Source organism: Hylobates moloch, unplaced genomic scaffold (genome assembly GCF_009828535.3).
Source record: "Hylobates moloch isolate HMO894 unplaced genomic scaffold, HMol_V3 SCAFFOLD_12, whole genome shotgun sequence".
NCBI classification, from domain to species: domain Eukaryota; kingdom Metazoa; phylum Chordata; class Mammalia; order Primates; family Hylobatidae; genus Hylobates; species Hylobates moloch.
The window spans coordinates 50212059-50230251 of NW_026652287.1; the positions used below are offsets into that span (position 1 = coordinate 50212059).

Here is an 18193-nt window from a genome sequence, read left to right on the forward strand (position 1 = left end):
CAATCTCAGCTACTGCAAGCCCCACCTCCTGGGTTCATGCCATTCTCCTGCCTCAGCCTCCCGAGTAGCTGGGACTACAGGCACCCGCCACCACGCCTGGCTAATTGTTTTGTATTTTTTAGCAGAGATAGGGTTTCACCCTGTTAGCCAGGATGGTCTCGATCTCCTGACCTCGTGATCCGCCTGCCTCAGCCTCCCAGAGTGCTGGGATTACAGGTGTGAGCCACCGCTCCCGGCCAATGAGCTGCTTTTTAAGATCGGTCTGCTAGGTGCAGTGGCTCACGCCTGAAATCCCAGCACTTTGGGAGGCTGACGCAGACGATCGCTTGAGGTCAGGGGTTCAAGAGCAGCCTGACCGACATGGTGAAACCCTATCTCTACTAAAAATGCAGATATTAGCCAGGCATGGTGGTGCATGCCTATGGTCCCAGCTACCACAGGAAGGCTGAGGTAGGAGGTTGCAGTGAGCCAAGATCATGCCAGTGCACTCCAGCCTGGATGACAGAGCAAGACTCCGTCTCAAAAAATAAATAGGCCAGACACGGTGGCTCACGTCTGTAATCCCAGCACTTCGGGAGACCGAGGTGGGTGGACCACGAGGTCAGGCGGTTGAGACCAGCCTGGCCAACATAGTGAAACCCCGTCTCCAGTAAAAATACAAAAAATTAGCCAGGCGCGGTGGCAGGCGCCTGTAATCCCAGCCACTCAGGAGTCTGAGGCAGGAGAATCACTTAAACCTGGGAGGCAGAGGTTGCAGTGAGCCAAGATCACGCCACTGCACTCCAGCCCGGGCGACAGTGCAAGACTCTGTCTCAAAAAATAAATAAATAAATAAATAATAAATAAATAAATAAATAAAAAGATGGGTCAAAGTGTCTGCGTACAATGGTGCACACCAGTAGTCCTAGCACTTTAGGAGGCCAAGGCAGCTCGCTTGAGGCCAGCTATTTGAGACCAGCCTGGGCCACATAGTGAGACTCTATCTCTCCAGAAAAGTTGAAACTTAGTCATGTGTGTCCTCATGTGCCTGTAGCCCCAGCTACTTGGGAGACTGAAGCAGGAGGATTGCTTGAGCCCAGGAGTTGGAGGTTACATGAGCTATAATTGCACCACTGCACTCTGTCTAGGCAATGCAGCAAGACCCTGTTGGTAAAAAATTAAAAAAAAAAAAAAAAAAAAGGTTGGGGGGTGTCGCAGAGACTCATGCCTATAATCCCAGGATTTTGGGAGGCCAAAGTGGGCAGATCACCTGAGGTCAGGAGTTCAAGACCAGCCTGGCCAATATGGCACAACCCCGTCTCTACTAAAAATACAAAAATTAGCTGGGCACAGTGGCCTGTAGTCCTAGCTACTCAGGAGGCGGAGGCAGGAGAATCCCTTGAACTCGGGAGGCAGAAGTTGCAGTGGGCTGAGATTGCGCCACTGTGCTCCAGCCTGGGTGACAGAGCAAGATTCCATCTCAAATAAATAAATAAAATGGGTTAAAATAATTGCAGCCTCCGTAGGAGGCCATCCCCACCACCGTCCACTCTGTGTCTCTGGCAGGTATGAGCAGCCCTGGTGCCCAAAGTCACCCGGAAGAGCTGCCAAGAGGAGCCAGCACCCCTTCGGAAAAACTTTACCGGTGAGCAAGACCCTGATTTGCCCAAACTGAAATCATTAGGTGGCAGCAGCATTGTTTCAAACAACTTAGGGAATGCTACATTCTTTTTTTTTTTTTTTTTTTTTTGAGGCGGAGTTTCGCTCTTGTCGCTTAGGCTGGAGTGTAATGACGTGATCTCGGCTCACCGCAACTTCTGCCTCCCGGGTTCAAGCGATTCTCCTGCCTCAGCCTCCTGAGTAGCTGGGATTACAGGCATGCGCCACGATGCCTAGCTAATTTTGTTTTGGGTTTTTTTGTTGTTTGTTTGTTTGTTTGTTTGTTTGTTTTTAGACAGAGTCTTGCTCTGTTGCCCAGGCTAGAGTGCAGTGGCGTGATCTCGGCTCACTGCAAGCTCCGCCTCCCAGGTTCATGCCATTCTCCTGCCTCAGCCTCCGGAGTAGCTGAGACTGCAGGCACCCACCACCACACCCGGCTAATTTTTTTTGTATTTTTTTTTTTTTACTAGAGACGGGGTTTCACCGTGTTGGCCAGGATGGTCTCAATCTCCTGACCTTGTGATCCACCCGCCTCAGCCTCCCAAAGTGCTGGGATTACAGGCGTGAGCCACTGCGCCCAGCCTAATTTTGTATTTTTAGTAGAGACGGAGTTTCTCCATGTTGGTCAGGCTGGTCTTGAACTCCTGACCTCGGGTGATCCACCCGCCTCGGCCCCCCAAAGTGCTGGGATTATAGGCGTGAGCCACCGGGGAATGCTACATTCTAAACCCAGGTCGAGGTTGCTCTGAATAAGTCACCGAGCTGCCGTTTGAAACAAAAAGACCCAGAACCAAGCAGCACTTGGTGGCTGCTTTTCTGGACACAGGATAGCAGGCCTTGGTGCATCATGCGCTTTAGGCAGATGGGAGGAGGCTCAGTTTACAAAGGATCCATTTTATGGCCTAGGGTGGGCACTGGGAGGTAGAGCCCAAGCATCAATGGTGGTGCGGAGAGACGGGCTTGATTGATTGGAGAGTTCTTCCCCCATCCTGCCTGGAGTGGCCCGAAAGGAGTTCTGCCAAGTTACTTCATTCACAGTCAGAAACACATACACTTTGATGTTGCACATGAGATGACACGGGGTCTTTTGTGGACCCTAGCAATGACCAAGGGCCCTGCACGCACCCAAGCATGTGCCAGCACCAGGGTAGAAAAGAAAGCAGGCTGGCCAGACGTGATGGTGCACACCTGTAATCCAGCACTTTGGGAGGCCAAGGCAGGTGGATCATTTGAGGTCGGGTGTTCGAGACCAGCCTGGCCAACATGGTGAAACCTTGTCTCTACTAAAAATAGAAAAATTAGCCAGGCGTGGTGGTGAGTACCCGTAGTCCCAGCTACTCAAGAGGCTGAGGCAGGAGAATTGCTTGAACCTGGGAGATGGAGGTTGCAGTGAGCCAAGATCGCACCACTGCACTCCAGCCTGGGTGACAGAGCAAGACTCTGTCTCAAAAAAAAAGAAAAAAAAGTTTTTGGAATCACCTTTTTCACCCAAAATGGGACACAAGAAAGGAAAATGCATTCCTCTGTTGTTTTTGTTGTTTTTTTTTTTTTGTCCCCCAAGTTCCCAACAGCTAGAAAGCTTCCTTCTATTTTATTGTGTGGGTTGCATTTTTGTTGTTTTGTTTTGCTTGAGACCAGGCTGGAGTGCAGTGGTGTAATCACAGCTCACTGCAGCCTCAACCTCCTGGGCTCAAGCAATCCCCCCACCTCAGCCTCCCAAGTAGCTGGGAAAACAGGCACACGCCACCACGCCTGGCTTATTTTTTCTTTTATAAAGACAGGGTCTGATCATGTTGCCCAGGCTAATTTCAAACTCCTGGCCTCAAGCCATCTTCCCACCTCAGCCTCCCAAAGTGATGGGATTACAGGCATGAGCCACCATACCCAGTCCTCTTTTTTTTTTTTCTTGCCTCCCTTACCCCAAAGACAAAGTGACTTCCGACCTGCGGTAGCAGAAGCAGCATCCATCTCCCCAGGGCCTGGCCACAGGGCTGCGGGTCCCGCCCAAGGAGCATGTTAAGTTTATACAGATTCTCCCTTTCAGCTGCTCAATGCTAGATTTCTCATTTGACGGCTCTGAGGAGTTCGATATTAACGCTTTTGAGGACATCATTGCTTTCTATGAAAGCAAGAAGTAAGTGCAGAAAGGGCCTTTGATCCCGAGGCCAGCAAGGCACCGAGGGGAGCCATCTTCCCCAGGTGCTCAGTGCTGCGTCCAGGACACAGACAGAGAGGACTGGCCGTTCAGGGAATGCCAGGGCCGGCAGGGGCTGCTCCTGCCAGATTCGCAGATTTAGCCGGGTCAGCAGGGCCGCGGGTGGGCCAAAGTCATGGGCCTCATTCCAAGCCATGGCCGCTGCACTGACCACCCTGGGTGTGAAGGCCACTCGCATATAGAGGTGACAGGCGACCCCTCTGTTGCCTTTGCTCTGCCTCCCTGGAGGGCTGGGGAGAGCAGGTAAGTGGGGCCATGGGGGCACTTGGCATGGTGCATGGAGCACAGGGGCTGGGGTCGGGTCCTTCCAGGCCACCTGCCCAGAGCTAAAACACGTGCTTTGAACGACTGCCAGCAGGATGCGGTAGCACACACCTGTAATCCCAGCACTTTGGGAGGCCAAGGCGGGAGGATCACTTGAGGCCAGGAGTTTGAAACCAGCCTGGGCAACATAGCAAGACTCCACCTCTACAAGAAAAAATAAATAAAATGTCTGGAATGAGGAATTAAAAAAAAAAAAAAAAAAAACCAGGAAAAACCAGATCCTCATTTCTAGAAGTTCTGTCAAAAACATTTGTCATTTAGACATTCCTCACTAATATTTAGTTTGAAAGCATCCAGTTTTCATCTCTAAGGCATTCTTATTCACACACGGTATCAGTGCCAGAGTTTGCACCTCCAGCGTGCATGCTCAAGCCTAAGCCCACAGCCATCAAACAAAATGAAGCGAGTAAGGTTGAGTGCTTTGAGGGTAATTATCCCCTTAAACTAGGGTTTCTCTGGCCAGGCGCGGTGGCTCACCCCTGTAATCCCAGCACTTCGGGGAGGACTACGTGGGCAGGTCACTTGAGGTCGGGAGTTTAAGACCAGCCTGGCCAACATGGTGAAACCCTGTGTCTACTAAAAATACAAAAATTAGCCAGGCATGGTGTGTGCCTGTAATCCCAGCTACTGGGGAGGCTGAGGCAGGAGAATCACTTGAACCTGGGAGGCTGGGTTTGCAGTGAGCCGAAATCACACCACTGCACTCCAGCCTGGGCAAAAGAGCAAGACTCTGTAAAAAAAAACAACAAAAAAACTAGGGTTTCCAACCTCAGCACTGTGCCAGATCATTCTCTGGGGTGGGCATCCGTCCTGTAGACTGTAGGGTGTTGAGCAGCATCCCTGGCCTCCACCCACCAGATGCCAGGAGAGCACCCCCACCCCCAAGTCATGACAACCACAAATGTCTGCAGACATTGGCAAATGTCCCCTGATGGGGATGGTACCGCCCCAGTTGAGAACTGCTGTGTTCAACCTGTGGCTCTTGTATTCAAATTAATTCCTCCAAAGGCCTTAATGAAGCCAACAAGGAGATTGACATCTGGCCACAAAATCATGGAGAGAGACTAATTTGCTCCTCCCACAGAGACCCCCCACCAGGGTCTTTTTTCTGAGTCGCCCCTAACTGCATTTTTTTTTTTTTTTTTTTTTTTTAAGACAGAGTCTCACTGTCACTCAGGCTGGAGTGCAGTGGTGCGATCTCGGCTCACCACAACCTCTGCCTCCCAGGTTCAAGCGATTGTCGTGCCTCAGCCTCCGGAGTGACTGGGACTACAGGCATGCGCCACCATGCCCGGCTAATTTTTGTGTTTTTAGTAGAGACAGGGTTTCACCATGTTGGCCAGGCTGGTCTTAAACTCCCTACCTCAGGTGATCTGCCCTGCTCAGCCTCCGAAAGTGCTGGGATTACAGGCATGAACCACCACGCCCAGCCTGTCATGGAATTTAGAAAATAAATAGGCTGGGCGGGGTGATGCATGTCTGTAATCCCAGCTACTCAGGAGGCTGAGGCAGGAGAATCGCTTGAACCTGGAAAGTGGAGATTGCAGTGAGCTGAGATCGCACCACTGCACTCCAGCCTGGGCAACAGAGTGAGACTCTGTTTCAAAAAAATAAAACAAAATAAAAATAAAAATAAATTTTAAACTAAATAAATATCCCCGGCCAGGCACGGTGGCTCACACCTGTAATCCCAGCACTTTGGAAGGCTGAGGTGGGCGGATCACAAGGTCAGAAGTTCAAGACCTCCCTGACCAACATGATGAAACCCCATCTCTAATAAAAATACAAAAATTAGCTGGGCATGGTGGTGCACGCCTGTAATCCCAGCTACTTGGGAGGCTGAGGCAGGAGAATCGCTTGAACCCAGGAGGCAGGGGTTGCAGTGAGCCGAGATTGCACCATTGCACTCCAGCTTGGGCGACAGAGCGAGACTCCGTCTCAATAAATAAATAAATAAATATCCCCAAAGGCTCTTAAATATGAGAACTTTTTCAGTGATCCAAATGAAAAGGATTGAATGAAGTGGAATGATCAGATGGAAATAATCTTTTTTTTTTGAGACAGAGTCTCGCTCTGTCTCCCAGGCTGGAGTGCAATGGCACTATCTCAGCTCACTGCAACCTCTGCCTCCCGGGTTCAAGCAATTCTCCTGCCTCAGCCTCCCACATAGCTGGGATTACAGGTGCCCTCCACCATGCCCAGCTAACTTTTTATATTTTTAGCAGAGACGGGGTTTTGCCATGTTGGCCAGGCTGGTCTCGAACTCCTGACCTCAGGTGATCCACCCGCCTCGGCCTCACAAAGTGCTGGGATTACAGGTGTGAGCCACCGCGCCCAGCTGGAAATGATGTATTGAAAAGGATCAATGATCCGTGTTGCCAAGTCCAATTTGCCTCAAAGCCCTGCTCTGCTCCAGGGCTTGGGGAGGCTGGACCAGTCCCCATTTCTGGCAAAAGAGAGAGGGGCAGCATTGAGCACAGTGTCTTTCCCCAGCTGCATGTTTTGGCTTCAGTGGCCTAGGGATGGTCCCAATGGCTCTGGGAACCCTGAGGTGGCAGGCCTGCTTCTAACTCCATCTTCTTTCTGTCACTGCGCCCCCTCCACCCCTCCCCTCAGCGATTTGCATAACCAAATGATCAAGAGCATCAAAGGATTGCCCTGGCAGGGCGAGGACCCCCGTAGCCTTCTCCAGTCCCTCAGTCGGCTCCAGAAACCCCGCGCCTTCATCCTGTGAGTCCCCCACCAAGGCCCTGCTTACAAGTGCGACAACCGCCTCCCCCTACTCCCGCGACCCTGGCGGGGGCCTGCAGTCTTCCTAATTTGCATCAGCCACTAAAACCACAGTGCTGTCTCATGGCCCACCCCCAGCCATCACTAAATGCCAATCAGTAACACCCCTGGCTTCTGTCTGCGCTGTGGCCCAGGCACGGTCGGCTTCCCAGCACACGGGGCAGCTTCCCAGGAGCACTCCTTCTTCGAGGCATCTAATTTTCCACCCGCAAACGTGCCATCCTCTTTCTCCTCCCTGTGCCTGTCTGGCTTGCAGAGCAAAGCTTGCTCCCGCCTTTGCCACTGTGAGCTTGCAGAGAAGCCATCTGCAGCAGGGCATGCGATTTCCCCGAGAGGGTGGCCCTGTTCTCTGCAGGTGGCCACATAAGCCAGTCAGGAGAGCCCAGAAGGTGCATAAACCGGTTTGGGATCCCGACTGTTAGCACACTGTGGGATTGAGTATTCTCTGCTTTCGGCCTGCAAATGAGGTAATGACTCTCATGCTTCCATTATGCTGACCCAGCACCAGGCAGGCAGCAGCCTCAGCTGACAAGACATCCACCTGCGGTCACCACATCTCGCCTTTTAGTGGCCACTGGGGTGTGGGCTGGCTGAGAGCAAAGCTTGCACCTGCATGGGAGCCAATGGGAGCCAGTTTCTTTCTTTTTTTGAGACGGAGTTTCACTCTTGTTGCCCAGGCTGGAGTGCAATGGTACGATCTCGGCTCACTGCAACCTCTGCCTCCCAAGTTCAAGCAATTCTGCCTCAGCCTCCTAAGTAGCTGGGATTACTGACACCTGCCACCACTCCCGGCTAATTTTTTGTATTTTTAGTAGAGATGGGGTTTCACCATGTTGGTCAGGCTGATCTTGAACTCCTGACCTCAGGTGATCTGCCTGTCTCGACCTCCCAAAGTGCTGGGATTACAGGCATGAGTCACCGTGCCCGGCCCTTTTTTTTCTCTTTTAAGAGATGGGGGTTTCATTCTGTTGCCCAGGCTAGAGTGCAGCAGTGACATGATCACCACTCATGGCAGCTTCGACCTCCTGGGTTCAAGCAATCCTCCTGCCTCAACCTCCAGAGTAGCTGGAACTACAGGCGTGCATTACCACACCTGTCTAATTTTATCGTTGTAGAGGTAGAGTCTTGCTGTGTTACAGCCCAGGCTGCCAGGCTGGTCTCAAACTCCTGGGCTCAAGCGATCCTCCTGCCTGAGCCTCTCAAAGCACTGGGATTACAGGCATGAGCCACCATACCCAGTGGGAGCCTGTTTCAAACTTCTGTTTCTTTTTTTTTTTTTTTTTTTTTTTTTTTGAGGCAGAGTCTCACTCTGTCACCCAGGCTGGAGTGCAGTGGCTCAATCTTGGCTCACTGCAACCTCCACCTCCCGGGTTCAAGTGATTCTCCTGCCTCAGCCTCCCAAGTAGCTGGGATTACAGGTGTGCACCACCACACCCGGCTAATCTTTTTGTGTTTTTAGTAGAGATGGGGTTTCACCATGTTGGCCAGGCTGGTCTTGAACTCCTGACCTCAAATGATCCGCCTACCTCGGCCTCAAACTTTTTTGTTCTTGTTATGCCTTATTTTACCCCACAGGGATTCAGGTGAAACTGAATGCAACTGCAGACGGCTAGGCATCTCACAGATCTGCAAGTTACCATCTCCTTAGCCGGTCTTCAAAAGGCACCAGGCCTTTTGAATAAATACATATATTTACTTATTTATTTATTTTCCCCTTCATCTGCAAGATTCCATAAGGTGTCTGAGAACACAGGAGCTATTCCCTTCCTTACCTCGGCCAAAAGAGCAGCTTTGGGTTTTGGGGGGGTTTTTGAGATAGAGTCTTGCTCTGTCACCCAGGCTAGAGTGCAGTGGCATGATCTCAGCTCACTGCAACCTTCGCCTCCTGGGTTCAAGCGATTTTCCTGCCTCAGTCTCTTGAGTAGCTGGGATTACAGGCGCCCATCACCACACCTGGCTAATTTTTGTATTTTTAGTAGAGACAGGGTTTCACCATGTTGGCCAGGCTGGCCTTGAACTCCTGACCTCAGGTGATCCGCTCACCTCAGCCTCCCAAAGTGCTGGGATTACAGGCGTGAGCCACTGCGCCTGGCCAGCTTTGGTTTTCTTCTTTCCCACTAGCATGATCCTGAAAGGAGCTTCCACCCAGGCTCCATTTTGGTTATTTTGCAGGGCAAGTCCCTGCCCTGCCAGCAGAGGGTTCCAGAAGGGCCTCTGTGGGCCTGCTTGGCGTCTACCAGCACATGGCAAAGACAGCCTGGTCACCTGGTCACCACCAGGACTGCTCAGGCTCCCTCTGCCCCACTCAGGGCATCCTGCTGTGATTTGGGGGATATGTCAGTTCCTCCATAGCAAGCCCCGTTGGATGCACGTCACACCCTGTAGATTCCTGTCCAGCCCCTCCTACTTCTCGGACATCCGAATGGCCCCCAGACTAAATGCTTTTCTCAGCTTTGGGGCAGCCACCAACGGAGTCCGGCTGCCGCCATCCCAGGGAAAATGGTGTCCAGAGACAGTGGCTGAGGCACGCCACGGTGTACAGCGTGGAGAGGTGGCGGCGGCCTTGTTGCACTTGCGCCTTCTCGCTCTCTCCCCTCTCTCTCTCTCAGTCTAACCCGCCAGGCGTGGCTTGCTGAACTAACCCAAATCCCGACACTGTGTTCCTTTTGTTCACAAAACCATTTTTAATATTTTGACAGGAAAAGTAAAGGTATCAAACAAAAGCAGATCATTCCAAAGGTAAAAAAAAAAAACACACCCCGCGCGACACGTTCCAAGATATCTTGCTTCTCTGCCCATCTTGAGAGCTTTCACTTCTGCAGCTTCATTTCCTCCTCCTTCCCACTATCTCCCCCTCCCTCCAAGAAAAAAAAAATGTTCTCGTGTTGAGATGATTTGGAGCTGTCTCTTTACGGGTTTCCCAGAAGCAGGGTCTGAGATGGGGTATTTGCACACACAGCTGCTTATGGAGGGAAGCTTACAGAAGAAGGCAGAGAGAAGGGGTGAGGGAGGAAGCCAGGGGCGTAAGCGCAGCTGAAGTCTGGCCTCAGCCTGGTCCCACAGGGAGCTCTAGTGGGTTCATAGCACCACAGAGCTCATCCTACCCCAAGGTAATGGGACCCTTCCGTTTAACATCTCCATCTTCAGTCCCTGGCTACAGGGCCGCTTCCAGATGGGACAAAGAACCTCCCAGGCGCTCTGTCTCCTTTCCACATACAAGTGCGGCAATTTAGGAAATTTGCAAGCAGAGTAAGAATAGCCTTGCAGTCTAGTTAGCAGATGGAAGAGGGCTAATTCCTCTTGTCAGCTGATAGAACTGGCTGACACATGACGGTGGCCTGTCCGATGAGCTCATGCGGATGGCACAGAAAGGACCTGGCCCTTCTTGACTCAAGTAATGTAAACTGTAGGAGCTGTGCAGAGGAGAGGGACGGCCAGGTTCAGTAGCACTGGCTTCCTCTCTAACCCAGAGGAAGAGGAAATGGGGCAGCCACTCAGGCTGTGAAAGAGGCTGTCATCAGCCCTCCTGGAACCAGCGCTGTGTGCAAAGTGCAAACCCACCTCATTCCACTGGGCCTGCATCAATAGTGTGGTCCTGAGACCAAACCTAAGAGTTGCTGCCCGGGCACTCGCTGCGGGGACGCTGTTCTGCCCTGGCTCTGGGGACGCCTGTGATGCTTCCCCGTGCCTGTGTGGGCTGTGGGAGGGCAGGCCGGACCCCATGTGTCTGTCCTAGAACCTGCTGGACTCCAAGTCCCTGAAACTCATCATCAGCATGACCCTGCACGACCGCACCACCAAGTCCCTACTGCACCTGCACAAGAAGAAAAAGCCACCAAGCATCAGCGCCCAGTTCCAGGTAGGTGGAGCAGGAGAGGCGGGAGGTGGCGGTCAGCTCAGCCTCACGCTTGTGTAGCTTCACCCGACACCGAGCACAGCCCATCTCTACTAAAAATACAAAAATTAGCCGGGCATGGTGGGCACCTGTAATCTCAGCTCCTTGGGAGGCTGAGGCAGGAGAATTGCTTGAACCTGGGAGGCTGAGGTTGCAGTGAGCCGAGATCACGCCATTGCACTCCACCCTGGGCAACAAGAGTGAGACTCCATCTCAAAAAAAAAAAAAAAAAAAAAATCCATGGTCCCTTTTGTTTCAAATCTCCAGAAAGCGTTTGTCTGGTCGTCCCCAGCCCTAGCCTTCCACCTGAGGCAAAAACAAGCACTGGTGGCCCTGGGACCATGGGGACCACATAGCTCCCTCAATGGTTTCCAGGGATAGCGCAGGCCTGGGTCACAACGTCCAGCTAGAACCTCTTGTGTCCCATTGCCAGGGACCCACATCCGTGCAGACCCCATCCACCCCACACTGATGCTATAGCATCCCAGGTCTCCTCCCACAGAACAGCGGCTGCCAGGGTCCCTGACTCAACCCAAACGCTTTCTCTTTCCCTTAACAGACATCCCTTAACAAGCTCTTGGAGGCGCTGGGGAAGGCAGAGCCCTTCTTTATCCGCTGCATCCGTTCCAATGCTGAAAAGGTGAGTTTCTCTAAGGTGTTTGGGAGGAGGAGGCCCATGCCGGACTCTTAGGGGTGTCGGTGTCCCTGCATCCAGCCCCAGCCTCCATGCAGTATTGCGGACGGTGCAGCAGTCCATCCAGAGGCAGCCGGGGGTGGAGCATTAGCAGTGAGGATGGCCCAAGTGGCCATTTAAGAGCAGGGACATCATCTGGAACATGGAGAGGCCCAGAGAAGGTTTGATTAGGGAGCGACAGGTCAGGGGTGCTCTTCAGATACATCCCAAAGAGTAGCCGGTGCAAGGAGTGTACCAGAAGGCAGGGGCTGAGATTACGTAGCAGTCTCAGAGGCATACACAGCCTGCTGCTCACATTACAAGTTTCTAGAGAGACCCTCAGAGCCCCGGTGGGACCACCAGTGGGGGCTCCAGGCTCAGCACTGGCGCAGGCTTCCTTTACCCGAAAGGTCCACTCTGACCCTGGGAGGACAGCTTGGGGCTTTGCCAGGGACTGAGCAGGGGTGTGGGCTCCCAGACAAATGTGAGCACACAGCCAGGCAGGAACCTCCCGCCAACTGTACCTGGGGAGATGCTCCATCGTGCACCTTCTTTGCTCGTGGGCTGTGCCAGCAGATGATTATCTGTGATAAGACCCATTTTGTGCACTGGAGGGTGGCAGCATCCCTGGCCTCCACATCCACCCCCAGTCATGACAACCCTCCCCATTCTTTCCCATTTGCTTTTTTTTGTTTTTGTTTGTTTGTTTGTTTGTTTTTGAGAGAGTCTCCCTCTGTCTGTCACCCAGGCTGGAGTACAGTGGTGCGATCTCGGCTCACTGCAGCCTCGACCTCCCAGGTTCAAGCCATCCTCCTGCCTCACCCTCCCAAGTAGCTGGGATTACAGGTGCCCACCATGCCCAGCTAATTTTTGTATTTTTAATAGAGACGGGGTTTCACCATGTTGGCCAGGCTGGTCTTGAACTCCTGACTTCAAGTGATCCACCCATCTCAGCCTCCCAAAGTGCTGGGATTACAAGCGTAAGCCACCACGCCCAGCACCATTTGTCTTTATAGCTTTATCCCTTACTGCCCATGCCTTATCCCTTACTGCCCACCAGAGTGAAGTCCAGACCCCTGAGCTCCAGGCTTAAAGCCCACTGAGGCAGCCGCATTTCCAGCCTCATCTCTCCCCTGGCAGGAAGCATCTCCCTGTGTCCCCATCAGCCCCTTGGCTTCTTCCTTCTCCTCTGGGCCTCCACCCAGCTGTTCTCTGCCTGTTCCCTCCTCAGGACACAGCCCAGCATCTCCTCTCTCCTGGGACACCTCCCATGGGGTGCTGGGCTTTGTCCACCCCATCACCTGTGTGTGACTCCTGACCCCAGACCAAGCTCTCCTCTCCACCGAATCCCCAGCACTTACCCCAGTGCCTGGCAGAGAACAGGCCCGGAACACTGGGCTTTGTCCGCCCCATAACCTGTGTGTGGCTCCTGCCCCCAGACCAAGCTCTCCTCTCCACTGAATTCCCAGCACTTACCCCAGTGCCTGCCATGGAGAACAAGCCCAGAACAGATTTGCATTTGGGTTCTTTTTTTTTTTTTTTTTTAAATAAATTTAAATGACTAGAGATGGGGGTCGCACTATGTTGCCCAGGCTGGTCTCGAACTCCTGGCCTCAACTGATCCTCCCATCTTGGCCTCATTCCAGAAAGAGTGTCTGGAGCAAGGACGGACCCCTTGTCCTGGTACTCCTGGCTGCCGTGCCATAGAATACTCCCAGGTCGGCTAGCCAGCACCCACATGTGCACCCTGACCATGCCTGTGTTCGGGATCCCAAGAGGCAGTGGTCGCATGGGAAAGTGCCCTCATCTCACAGTTCCCAGGCCTGAGCCACCGACAGACTTGGGCATCCTGTCAGGTCAAGGCCACCTGCCTGATCTCTCGCATTCCCATTTCAGAAAGAGCTGTGCTTTGACGACGAGCTGGTCCTGCAGCAGCTGCGCTACACCGGCATGCTGGAGACCGTGCGCATCCGGAGGTCAGGGTACAGTGCCAAGTACACGTTCCAGGTAGGCCACAAGCACACATACCTGGACACACCTGTTTGATGGCAAAGGCAATCACCGTCTTCCAAAGAGAGCTCCTTGCTGGAGTGTAAACCCAGCAGGTTGGCCAGGTGCAGTGGCTCACGCCTGTAATCCTGGCACCTTGGGAGGCCAAGGCGGGCGGATCACCTGAGGTCAAGAGTTCAAGACCAGCCTGACCAACATGGTGAAACCCCATCTCTACTAAAAATACAAAAATAAGCCGGGTGTGGCAGCAGCTGCCTGTACTCCTAGCTACTGAGGAGGCTGAGGCAGGAGGATCCCTTGAATCCAGGAGGCGGAGGTTGCAGTGAGCCGAGATCGAGCCAGTGCACTCCGGCCTGGGCAACAGAGCAAGACCCCATCTCAAAAAAAAAAAAGAAAAAAGAAAAAAGAAACCCCTGCCTCATGCCAAGAGCTGGTACCTGTGTCACCCTGAGCCCAAAGCCAGAGATGACAGCGCCTGGTTCCCTTTCACGCTTTCCTTTCATAGCCCCAGGGACTAGAATGTAAAGTGCCTCTTTTCTCATACACTGAACAGAAATAATGTCTTTCTAATCCTATGCGGATAAGAAAAGCAAAATTATAAAAAATGCAGAAATGCTGGTGTGTTTTACCGATGCTTGGCCCTTAAATATTTGAAATAATAATTTACTAGAAAGAAATGTTCCGGGCAGGTGTAGTGGCACACGCCTGTAATCCCAACACTTTGGGAGGCCAAGGCAGGAGGATCACTTGAGCCTAGGAGTTTGAGGCCAGCTTGGACAACATAGTGAGAGCCCGTCTCTGCAAAAAATTTAAATTAGCTGGGCACAGTGGCTCACGCCTGTAATTGCAGCATTTTGGGAGGCCAAGGCAGGTGGATCACTTGAGATCAGGAGTAGGAGCCTGACCAACATGGTGAAACCCCATCTCTACTAAAAATACAAAAAAAAAAAAAAAAAATTAGCCAGGCATGGTGGGGCACACCTGTAATCTCAGCTACTTGGGAGGATGAGGCAGGAGAATCGCTTGAACCCGGGAGATGGAGGTTGCAATAGGCCGAGATCACGCCATTGCACTGCAGCCTGGCCAACAAGAGCAAAACTCCGCCTCAAAACAAAACAAAACAAAAAAAATTAGCCAGATAAGGTGGTATGCACCTGTGGTCCCAGCTACTCAGTAGGCTGAGGTGAGAAGATCACTTGAACCCAAGTAGTTTGAGGCTACAGTGAGTTATGACTGAGCCACTGCACTCCAGCCTGGATGGCAAAGCAAGACCTTGTCTCAAAAAAAAAAAAAACTAGAGGCCCAGTGTGGTGGCTCATACCTGTAATTACACTTTGGGAGGGCAAGGCAGGCAGATTGCTTGAGCTCAGGAGCTTAAAATCAGTCCAGGCAACATGGTGAAACCCCGTCTCCACATAAAAATACAAAAGCCAGGCGTGCTGGCATGCAATGTACTTCAGCTACTTGCGGGGCTGAGGCAGGAGGATTGCTTGAGTCTGGGAGGTTGAAGGTTCAGTGAGCCATGTTTGTACCACTGCACTCCAGCCTGGGCAGCAGAGCGAGACTCTGTCTCAAAAAAAAAACAAAAACAAAAACATGTTCCTCCAGCTATGATCTAACTCCCGCATAAGTCCTAGACTATAAGCCCCATTGCAAGGGTGGCTGTGGTTCCCAGCCACCTCGACCATCTAAAAGATCTAGGACCTTGTATCTGCAGTGGTCTTTCTTAAGATTACAGACTGTTGGCCAGGCGTGGTGGCTCATGCCTGTAATCCCAGCACTTTGGGAGGCCGAGGCGGGCGGATCACGAGGTCAGGAGATCGAGACCATCCTGGCTACCACGGTGAAACCCCGTCTCTACTAAAAAAAAAAATTAGCCAGGTGAGGTTGCGGGTGCCTGTAGTCCCAGCGACTCGGGAGGCTGAGGCAGGAGAATGGTGTGAACCTGGGAGGAGGAGCTTGCAGTGAGCTGAGATTGTGCCACTGCAGTCCAGACTGGGCGGCAAAGTGAGACTCCGTCTCAAAAAAAAAAAAAAAAAAGATTACAGACTGTTGACCTGGCATGGTGGCTCACGCCTGCAATCCTAGCACTTTGGGTCACGTGACCCATCTACCACTGCACCCAGCTGAGAACCCATTTCTTTGGGTTTTTTTGGGGGGGAGGTCGGGGGTGCAGAGCCTTGCTCTGTCGCCCAGGCTGGAGTACAGTGGCATGATCTCGGCTCACTCCAACCTCCACCTCCTGGGTTCAAGTGATTCTCCTTCCTCAGCCTCTCCAGTACATGGGATTACAGGCACCTGCCACCATTCCTGGCTAATTTTGGTAGAGACAGGGTTTTGCCTTGTTGGCCAGGCTGGTCTCATTGGTTGAGCTCAGGAGTTCGAGACCAGCCTTGGCAACATGGCAAAACCCTGTCCCTACAAAAAAATTTTTTTAATTAGCCAGGCGTGATGGCTACAGGACTATGTGCCGTAGTCCCAGCTTCCAGGGAGACTGAGGCAAGAGGATCACTTGAGCCCCGGAGGTCAAGGCTGCAGTGAGCTGAGATCACACCACTGCACTCCAGCCTGGGTAACAAAGTCAAAAAATTTTTTTTTTTTTTTTTTTTTTTTTTTTTTTTTTTTTTTTTTAGACGGATCTTTTGTCCCCCAGGCGGGATCAGGACTCGGCTCACTGCAAGTCCCTCCGGTTCACCCATTCCCTGCCTCACCTCCGATAGTGGACTACAGGCCCCCAACATCCCGGCTAATTTTTTTGTTTTTTATTAGAGGGTTTCACCGTTTACCAGGATGGTCTCGATCTCTGACCTGCTGATCCCCCCCTCGGCCTCCAAAGTGTGGATTACAGGTTGGACCACCCCCGGCCTTTTTTTTTTTTCTGTTGCCCAGGCTGGATTGCAATGGCGCAATCTTGGCTCACTGCAACCTCTGCCTCCCAGGTTGAAGTGATTCTTCTGCCTCAGCCTCCCAAGTAGCTGGGATTACAGGTGTCTGCCACCATGTCCGGCTAAGTAGAGACGGGGTTTCACCATATTGGCCAAGCTGGTCTCGAACTCCTGACCTCAGGTGATCCACCCGCCTCAGCCTCCCAAAGTGCTGGGATTACAGGCGTGAGCCACCACGCCCGGCCCAGACTATTTCTGAAAGCCTGAAATTTTAGATTTGTCATTACCATTCCCGTCAAACCCAATTTCACCTTAACCAGGGTCACCAGATGCCCGTCTCTTCATCACTGGCCGGAACACTCACCTAGATTCTCCTATCTCCTCCCAAATAACGTAGGATTTCACCGAGCAGTTTCAGGTGCTCCTGCCCAAGGATGCCCAGCCCTGCAGGGAGGTCATCTCCACACTCCTGGAGAAAATGAAGATAGACAAGAGGAACTACCAGATCGGAAAGACCAAGGTCAGCGCTCCTGCCCCTCGGGGCACTGCAAACCCACACCCTGCCTTCCACTGCACACCGTGTCTCCCCAGGCGCCCAGGGCCACTCTCTGAAACATACAGGGCTCTGTCTAGGAAATGCATTTCTCGGGACCCAGCAGAGCACTGCACCTAAGGGATAGGGGCCACCCTGACTGAGCCCCACCTGCTGTTCTTCAGCGGGGCTCAGAGACTCCCTGCTCATCACCTGTTTATTGCTGCCTCACAGGTAGGAAAGGGACGGTCGTGCTAACTGGCAGGATTTAGGAGATGGTCCGTCCCCTTTACAGTATCAGGCAGGAGGTGGCCTGCACTTGTCCTCCCTTTCAGAGATCGTCTCCCATCTCTGGGCATGTGTTTGCCTCTTGCTGTGGGAGCGTTACTCAGCCACCCGTGTTTAACAAGTGCCAAGGTCAGTCCCCCTGAAGGCCTCACCTGGTGTAAAAAATTCCCTTCCAGCCAAGCGAGGTGGCATGCACCCAGAGTCCCAGCTACTTGAATGGCTGAGGTGGGAGGATCCCTTGAGCCCAGGAGTTTGAGACCAGCCTGGGAAACATAGCAGGACCCCATCTCTATACAATATTTAAAAATTAGCCAAGCGTGGTGGCATGCACCTGTGGTCTCAGCTGCGTGGCAGGCTGAGGCAGGAGTTTGAGACTGCAGTGAGCCATGATTGCACCACTGCACTTCAGCCTGGGTAACCGAGCGAGATCTTCTTTCTTTTTCTTTTTTGTTTTTATTTTTGAGACAGAGTCTCGCTCTGTCGCCCATACTGGTGGTGCAATCTCAGCTCACTGCAACTTCCACCTCCCAGGTTCAAGTGGTTTTCCTGCCTCAGCCTCCAAGCAGCTGGGATTGCAGGTGCCCACCATCACGCCTGACTAATTTTTGTATTTTTAGTAGAGACAGGGTTTCATTACAGGCACACACCTGTAGTCCCAGCTACTCAGGAGGCTGAGGCAGAAGAATCGCTTGAACCCGGGAGGCGGAGGTTGCAGTGAGCTGAGATCAGGCCACTGCACTCCAGCCTGGTGAGACTCCATCTCAAAAAAAAAAAAAAAGCCACAGCCAGGTGCAGTGGCTCCTGCCTGTAATCCCAGCATTTTTGGGAGGCCAAGGCGGGCAGATCACTTGAGGTTGGGAGTTTGAGACCAGCCTGGCCAACATGGTGAAACCCTGTCTCTACTAAAAATACAAAAATTAGCCAGGCCTAGTGATGGGCACCT

General features: G+C 52.4%; 1 protein-coding gene across 1 annotated transcript in view; it reads left to right on the forward strand.

The window, feature by feature from the left end:
* Positions 1–18193, forward strand: part of MYO9B (myosin IXB) — a 138306-nt gene that overhangs the window by 98058 nt on the left and 22055 nt on the right. The window contains 7 exon segments of the mRNA XM_058425766.1: positions 1546–1624; positions 6794–6907; positions 9667–9706; positions 10704–10826; positions 11422–11502; positions 13432–13542; positions 16828–16950. Coding sequence (XP_058281749.1) covers positions 1546–1624; positions 6794–6907; positions 9667–9706; positions 10704–10826; positions 11422–11502; positions 13432–13542; positions 16828–16950 — 671 coding nt within the window.